An 8,683-nucleotide genomic window follows, 5' to 3' on the forward strand; every position below is an offset into this window, starting at 1 on the left:
CGCGCAGCCCCCTTCCAGCGCGGAGCCCCTTTCCAGCGTGGAGCCCCTTCCTGCAGCGCCGGGCCGGAGACACCTGTCCGGCAGAGGCGGGGTTCACCCGCAGGGAGCTCCCTGGAGGTCTCATCCCTAACGTCCCAGGCTTGGTAGCCGGTTCCATGACGCAGTGCGACTTTATTAAATCATTGGGGGAAATGTTCCTTTTTAAACATTTGTTGGCACAACTCTTAACACATTAGCGTTCCTAAATTATAAAACGGAGGACCACCATCTTTGGTGATATATATGGTGAGAGAGAGAGAGAGAGAGAGATTTTTACTTTGCTAAACGGTGTGGTACCTCTCAGAGTTCACTTGCAGGCCGCGTCTTTTTTTAAGTCCATGGAGACTCCTTCGATGAAAGGTTAAGGTTCATATTTCCATGTTCACAAGTTTAGACTAATCGGATCTGGGTTTGAATGTTGACTGCTACTTTGTGAGTTTGAGGAAGCTTTTGTTAAAAAAGAGCCCTTTACCCTTAGTTCCCTCGTCTGGAACATACAGTACCGCCGGGGGTTTGTGAAGATGAACGAGTTTCTATACGCACAGAGCCCAGCCATTGGCCTCATTGAAAGAGCGCTAGTTCCCTCTGTTATCTGCCACCCAAAGAGATGGCACAAAACTACTTACTGCAAAGGCATTTCTCTTCTCCGGCCCTAAAAGCAAGGGGACGCCCTGGACCTATATGTTCTGACAATATGTAGGTCAAGTCTCCAGACTTAAAAAAAGCACCGTGGTCAGTGCTCAAGAGGAAGAACAAGCTCCTTTAATCTCATCTCTCTTTTTGTCTCCAGTGCCATGGAAACTGAGTTAATGTCTATTTTTAATTTAACCTGAATGAATTCCTTATGCTGGAAAGGTAGCTAATAGAGACTGGGATCCATTTAACTAATTTGGGATTTTATGTGGTGTCAACACCTTTAGAAACCCAATTTTAGGCACAAGTCAAAAAAAAATATTTCTCAGAGTAAACCGTGGAACAAAATGGCTAAATTTTTTCAGAAGGACGTCTTCTTCATCTATCCCGCCAACTGGGTAACCTGGTTAATTTTTCATTTTCTTTTTATTCAGGTAAGATTCTACTATCTTAAGGTTGATTCAAAATAGAGGAAATGTGTGGGAGCATCTGAATAGTGCATCACAGTAACAGTAGTTAAGGTGAATACATTGACTCTTAATTGTCCTCTGAAGGGACTAACCATGATACCCACAATATGGTTAAGAATAATATGGTGTTAAGTCTAGTCACCAGATATCATAAGTAAATAGAACCATTTATGATGCACAGAGGGAAGAATTGTTTGAAGGACGAGGTAATAGTGTCCTAAGCAAAAAGGAAGACTATAATCATAGTTCTCTGAAACCTTTATCATCAGCCCCAGCTTTCTCTGTTCATTTCTTATCAGCCCCTGCAAAGCTCACTCCAGTTATTTTATTCTTTTTTAATTGAGGGCAAAATCCTGCAAAGACTGCATGTTCTAAGAGACTGAAACTTGAGGGAGGATTGTATTTGGTTCTCATTTATTTGGGAGTGGGAGAGAACTTATTTAACTTTTGATGCTACTCCACATCTCATGTATTTTGTTACTTGCTTGATACTAGTATTTCTTTTCTAGCTTTTGCCTGGAAAAAGAAAGAGAACTATTCATTTATTTCCTCATCTAATGCCCAGTTTTGAAATCAGCTGTACGAAATTCTCAAATAGTTCATTAATGTTCTATGCACAGGCACATCCACTATGGATAGAAAGTGCCATTTTATCCCATTTTTCTTGGATTTTTGGGTTATTTGGCTCATAATTAGTAGGATACAACGTAAATTTTGAAAAAGAATAATTTTAAATATAAGACCAAATGTAATACTTTGAGATGTTTAAGAAAATTTGTATTTATCATCCCCTTGCTTTTCTTTATATATTTACACTTTATACAGTATCCATGAATAATATTTTTGGCTTTGCCTGTTTTTGCATTTGATAAAAATGAAAGCATACTCTAAAATATTTTAAAATTTTTTTCATTTAAAGTTATATTTTTAAAATCCAAACTGATATAGCCATACTACTGCTACATTGCATTGACTGAATACAAAAAAATCATCCATTTCACTGTTGATTGATTTTGAGTTGTTTCCTGCCCAGTTTTGCTATTGTAACCTTTCTTGTGCATGTCCCCTGGTGTACCTGTTAATGTTTCTCTATAAATACACGGAAAGTGGGGTTATTGGGCCATGAATATGTTCAACTTTACTAGGTAATGCCAAGCTGTGGGGAGCACTAATTGATGTCATCACTATCAGTTGCTCCGTATCCTTGCCAATACTTGGTATAATTTTTTGCCAGTCTGTTGGGTAGAAAATAGTATCCCATGTGTTACTTTGCTTTTCATTTCGTTTACATTTTCCTACTAATAAAGTGAAGCATCTTTGTGATTAGTGGCCATTCAGATTTCCTCATCTGTGAAATGTTTGTTCTGTATTTTGCCCATTTTTCTATGATTATTTGGTATTTTCTTTCTGGTTTATAGTTCATATATTCTGAATCTTAATCCTTTGTTGGTTAAATGTGTTGCAAATCCCATATTTCTTTCTTTTTCTTCAGCCTGTTTCCCCCCCTTTCAGTTCATCTTTCTGTTCCCATTTTTCTTATCATTATTGCCCTTCTGTCTGTTCTGTCACAAAATGTGATAAAGGGCTGCACGTCCGTCCAACACTGTGGAGGTAATTACTACCACATGAGCAATTTGTGTACTTCGGGTAGCTTCCAAACTGTTTAGAGATGTAGTATTCAGAAAATCATGGTCTTTAAAAAAAACACTATATTTTTTGCTTTTATTATGATGAAATAATTTTTCAAAAATAGCTTATGTGCTTTTCCCATTCTTTAAAAAAGTAACTAGGTTAGTTAGAGCAAAGTTTAACAATGCTAACGTCAGAGCACAAATTTGACATGTCTGTAATTCCCTAAACTTGATTTGTGTAATAATGCACAAATTACAGAGGGAGAGAGAGAGAGAGAGAGAGGGAGAGGTTGGGGGGAGGGACAGTGCTCATCCTATACTTCAATTTTGGAGCTCAGGTTCTATCTAAAGCTCATTTCTACACATTCACATAGAGGTTTTACTTCTTAATCATTTGTTTTATGAACTTGTTTTTTTTTTTTAATTTTTGATCCTCCCCAGAGGATATGTTTTTATTGATTTTTTTTTTTTTTTAGAGAGGGAGAGACATCGATGTGAGAGAGAAACATCAATGTGAGAGAGAAACATGGCTCACTTGCCTCTCATATACTCCCCAAGCAGGTATCAAATCTGAAACCTAAGTATGTGTCCTCACGGGGAAGCAAACATTTTGGTATATGGGATGACACTTAAACCAACTGAGCCACCCAGCCAGGACTGAATTTATTTTTTAAATGAGCTATCCTCTCATTTGAAAGTTGCTGAGAGAGTAAATCTTAAAAGTTGTCATTATAAGAGAAAAAATTCCATAATTATGTATACTGCTGGTATTAACTAGACTTATTGCAGCGATCATGTCACAATATATACAAATATCAAATCATTATGTTGTACACCCAAAACTAACATGTTGTGTATGTCAGTTATACCTCAAATTTTTTCAATAACTAAATGAGCCAATGCTCTGTTCCTACTAACATTTTCAAACTTCTAGTCAGTCATACAGGATTAAATAAGTATTTAGAGAAACCACTAGAAGGCCTGAAGACTATGTTCTTAAAATATACAGAGGGTGTCCTTGAAAGGGTTGCTTTCAAAGAAATAGGCTAAATATCTGGGATGGGAAGAAATATATTTATAATACCTGCAAATTCTCTACTAAATCTTTGGCAATATGAGTTTACATACTGCTGTAAATTAACTGAAGAGAAGTCATCTCTTTGAATGCCCAAATGAGGCAGAAGAAAGTAATGACAATTTCTGATTTAAGAAAGAAGTGTTCATTCATACCCATCCCCTTCTGCTAGAATAGTCGTCTGGTTGATCTGTAAGAGCTGGCTGTCCATGCTAGGCAAAACCAAGTGAGCCGACCCAGCAATTTCACTTCTGGGATTTATCCAAAGAAACCCAAAACACAAATTTTTTATTTTTTTTTATTTTATTTTTTTATTGCTTAAAGCATTACAAAGATATTTATAATAGCCAACCCTATGAAAGCATCCCAAGTGCCCATCAATAGGCCAGTGGATAAAAAAAGCTGTGGTTCCTATCTACAATGGAATATTATTCAGCCATGGAAAAAAAGGAAATCTTACCATTTGAGACAGCATGGATGGATCTAGATGGTATGATGCTTAGTGAAATAAGTCCATCAGAGAAAGACAAATACCATATGATTTCACTTATGTGTGAAATCTAAAGAACAAAATAAATGAACAAACAAACTTGAAACAGACTCATAGACCCAAAGAGAGAATTGGTGTTTGGAAATATAGTCAATAATATTGTGTAACTATGTATGGTTCCAGTTGAGGTACTGGAAATATTAAGGGAAACGCTATGTATATTATGATTGTCTCACCACTGAGCTATACACCCAAAACCAATACATAAAGAAGGGGGGAAAAGTGATACACCTCAGCCTAGAGGTCCAAGACTATCCAGACTATCGTGGAGTCCTAAATTCAACAGGATAACAACCAAATGTTGTTTAGCATTGAGTTCGATCGGGAATAAAAGGATAGTGAAACTTTAGTCTTGTGTTTTAAGAGTTCTGAAATATCCACCTTACACACTGAAATGAATCTAATATAAGTCCAGCTTTAAAGTGAGGAGTCCTCCCTAATTTTGGCAAGCTTTAAAAGTCTGTAACTCAAAATCATGACTATAATTCAGTATTTTAAAATGTATTATATAGCTACAAAAAAATGCTCCTATCAGTCTCAGAGAAATCAGACTTCTCTTACAATATGATTATCTGTGAGTTAAGTTATAGTCTGACTAGTGAAGGCCACTTACATTTTTTTTTTCTTTTTCTTGTTGGTTCAGCTAGCATGGATCTTGGTAGCCCTGAACAAGATCCTGAAATGAAGGAGGGATATTCTTCTGTCTATGTTGGCAGAGAAGATGACATTAAGAAATCTGAAAGGATGACAGCTGTTGTCCATGATAGAGAAGTGGTCATTTTCTACCACAAAGGAGAATATCATGCTATGGATATTCGCTGTTACCGTAAGATTTTATTTTTTTTTATTTGTAAATCTTGTACTTGTTTGCTAACCACAAAACTATCAAAATTTCAGGGTTTTTTTTTTAGTGACTAGATTTAATACTCAATTTCTTTTCAGACTCAGGAGGACCTTTACATTTGGGAGAAATAGAGGTATGTAAGATTAAATCTATTCTCAAAAAACTCAAATGTTTTCTATTTATATTCTTATTTTATTCTGTAGTCAAAAATAATTGACATTTGTCTTTGCACTATCCTTTAATGCTTCTAGTATAATTGCTAATATTTTAGGAATTTTCAGCCCGACAATGTAAAGAAAACCATTTCACAGATAAGTGTGAGAACTATGTATGTCTTCTGACCTAGCGATTACACTCTGAGATATAATTGCACAAATGTTTAAATGTATATAGGAGATGGTTATTGTAGCATTATTTATTGTAATAAAAAATGACAGCCCTAGCCGGTTTGGCTCAGTGGATAGAGCGTTGGCCTGCGGACTGAAGGGTTCCAGGTTCGATTCCAGCCAAGGGCACATGCCCGGGTTGCGGGCTCGATCCCCAGTAGGGGGCTTGCAGGAGGCAGCCAATCAATGATTCTCTCTCATCATTGATGTTTCTATCTCTCTCTCTCCCTCTCCCTTCCTCTCTGAAATCAATAAAAATATATATTTTTTAAAAATGACAGCAACCTAAATGTTTTAACAATAGGAAGCAGTTTAAATAAGTTATAAATAGCCATGCTATGGAATACTGTTTTTCTATTTCATGAAACTGATAGCCCCCCCCCCCTCTCTCTCTCTCTCTCTTTCTCTGACGGGTACAAAGTACAATCTTAAACTTAGTGTGCTACTCTCTCTACACTTCATATCTACCTAGTTCCCCACCTGCCCTCATGTCCTCATGTAAAAGGATGTGTATTTAAATTATGAATGTTAATTTATAATTAATAATTTATGAAAATATTAATTCATAATTTATGAAAATATGAATCTTTGCCAACAGTTTTCTGGGGATATAATGTCAGTATTCCAGCACTTCTGGTGTTTAAAAAATGTAAGCACCTGGTGCTGATAAATGTAGAAGAATTTCTCCCAATTTCAGACCATGACAGACCATGAGAGCTGTTAAGACCTTGCTACTCAAAGTATGTTCCATAGACCAGAAATATTGGTGTCACTTGGAAGCTTCTTGGAAATGCAGCATCTTGCGCCCACCCTAGGCCTACTGAATTTAAACAGAATGTTGGTGACTCCTGTGCTCTTTTAAATTTGAGAAGCACCGTTTTAATACAATTAAGAAGTTGAGAATTGACTACTTTGGATTGTAAATTGCTCTTCAATTAATATATGCACTCATGCTTTTAGTAACCTCTCTTGAATTATACCTGAAGCTTACCATTCTTCCAGCAGTTAGTGAAAATTCCTTAAGAAGCATCTGAAGCCATTGCCTCATTTCTGTCAAGGAAGTAACATTGACATCTAATAGGTAACAGCACAGCTGCAGCAATAGGTATAGTTGCTGAGCTAGTAATCATCTGGCAGAGCTCTATCTTCTCATCAATAGCAAAACGGATGTGATAACTACTAAGATTAGATCCTGCCTTATGCTGAATAATTTCTAAATGGGAGGGAAAAGAAAAGCTGTCTTGCTCTTTAACCTGGTTCTTCTGCAATAGATTCCGTGCTGAGTCTGAGGTTTATTGTGAACATTGGAAATATCAGACTATTAAATCAATTATTTCCTTCCCTAGGATTTTGATGGACGACCGTGTATAGTTTGCCCCTGGCATAAATTCAAAATTACTTTGGCAACAGGAGAAGGACTATATCAGTCTATAAACCCTAAAGACCCATCAGCAAAACCCAAGTGGTGTTCCAAAGGAATAAAGCAAAGGATTCATACAGTGACAGTGGACAATGGGAATATTTATGTGACTCTTTCTAATGAACCTGTTAAGTATGACTCAGATTTTTATGCCACTGGAAACTTCAAAGTAATTAAGAGTCCTTCCTGATAAAATTATATGGCAATGAAAAGTGTATATGTTTTAAAAATAACCTTGCTTCAATACCAAAGATGATTACTTTTTTCCAACATAGGCACATTACTTATCTTTAAAAATCATACAGTTCTGAAAGGTTCAAAAGCATAAGTACTGAGTATGAAATCTATAAAATGCATAGGCCTGGTATGTGCACTTAAAGAAGGATGAAAGTAATTTGAACTAAAATGAAGAAAAGGTATAAAATAAGATTAAGAAAAATTGGGGGGGAGGGGTCCTTATTTGATGTAGCAGGTTTTATTTATCATGGAAAAGTTTATATGCAAAGTAAACAGAATTATATAATAAACTCACATCACCCAACTTCAGCAATTTTAGCAGGCTTCCATTCTTGTTTCATTGATACCTACAGATATTCCCCATCTCTCCCATTTGATTGTTGTTACTATTTTTTAAGGTAAAATGTAAATACACTGAAATGCTTAAATCTTCTGTCTTTTCAAATATGTATACAGCAGACTTTTTACACTTAAAAATTGCCTCCAGAAATGCTGAATTTAAAAATATGAAGCTTATCAATGTGCTAAACATCAAAGCCACGTAAATCTTGGTTCAGTTTCTCTCTGGTCAAGACACATAGTCTCAACATAGGAAGACACTCACAGCTGCTGCTAAAGTACTTTGAATGCCTATATGAAATTTTCAAATAATCATGTTTGTATTTTTAGAAAACTTTGTGCATGTATGTACAACTAAGCATTTCATGTAAATGTTATATAGAGGGAAGAGATGTAGGGTGTTGTTCCTCAGAATCCTTTCTGCTGAGTTGCTGTGAAATGGTTTATCCTGCCAATTATTTTTGGCCAATGCTGTTCTGGTTGCCTGGCGCCTGTACTATACTAGTAATTCCCGGGGTGCTGGTCATCTAAAACTTGGCAGCACATAGGATATAAGAACAAGTAAAAACAGAAAGACCTAGCTATTCATAGGAGAATATGAATTTGAAGAAAAACAAACCTAGTCTCAAAGCACAGCAGTTTTCTTAGTGGCATAGGATCATATTATATCTCCAAACCTAATACTTAGCATTCTAAGGGATTCACCTGGACTCTGTCCCTTTGTTATTGTAAAAACTAGAGGCCCTGTGCACAAAAATTTGTGCACTCGGGGGAAGGGGGGCCCCTTAGCCCGGCCTGTGCCCTCTTGCAGTCTGAGACCCCTCAGGGGATGGCCACCTGCTGGCTTAGGCCCGCTCCCTGGGGGATTGGGCCTAAGATGGCAATCAGACATCCCTCTGGCAGCCCAGCAACCCTCGGGGGATGTCCATTTGCCAGCGGGGAGCAGGCCTAAGCTGCAGTCGGACATCCTTAGCGCTGCTGAGGAGGCAGGAGAGGCTCCCACCACCACCGCTGTACTGGCAGCCATCAGCCTGGCTTGTGGCTGAGCAGAGCTCCTCC

General features: G+C 37.2%; 2 protein-coding genes across 5 annotated transcripts in view; one reads left to right on the plus strand and one right to left on the minus strand.

The window, feature by feature from the left end:
* The first annotated feature begins 44 nt into the window (after nucleotides 1-44).
* On the plus strand, nucleotides 45-7,594 carry RFESD (Rieske (Fe-S) domain containing). 3 transcript variants are annotated; one of them, XM_014543992.1, is made up of 4 exons: nucleotides 45-1,106; nucleotides 5,042-5,224; nucleotides 5,341-5,375; nucleotides 6,975-7,594. In XM_014543992.1, the coding sequence occupies exons 2-4, from the start codon at nucleotides 5,047-5,049 to the stop codon at nucleotides 7,236-7,238; spliced, it is 477 nt and encodes a 158-aa protein (XP_014399478.1). In that variant the 5' UTR covers nucleotides 45-1,106; nucleotides 5,042-5,046; the 3' UTR covers nucleotides 7,239-7,594. The 3 variants fall into 3 exon arrangements, with proteins under 3 accessions (XP_014399478.1, XP_014399477.1, XP_005871581.2); XM_014543991.1 differs by lacking the exon at nucleotides 45-1,106 and adding an exon at nucleotides 1,122-1,193; XM_005871519.2 differs by lacking the exon at nucleotides 45-1,106 and adding an exon at nucleotides 4,324-4,338.
* SPATA9 (spermatogenesis associated 9) overlaps nucleotides 4,372-8,683 on the minus strand; it is a 48,168-nt gene continuing 43,856 nt past the window's right edge. For both annotated transcript variants that reach the window (XR_001363155.1, XR_001363156.1), the window contains 2 exons: nucleotides 5,012-5,102; nucleotides 4,372-4,408 (listed from right to left, as the gene is read on the minus strand). The gene's annotated coding sequence lies outside the window, so the exon portion shown is untranslated. The remainder of the gene's footprint in view (nucleotides 4,409-5,011; nucleotides 5,103-8,683) is intronic.

This window comes from Myotis brandtii, unplaced genomic scaffold (assembly GCF_000412655.1).
Source record: "Myotis brandtii unplaced genomic scaffold, ASM41265v1 scaffold344, whole genome shotgun sequence".
In the NCBI taxonomy this organism is placed as follows: domain Eukaryota; kingdom Metazoa; phylum Chordata; class Mammalia; order Chiroptera; family Vespertilionidae; genus Myotis; species Myotis brandtii.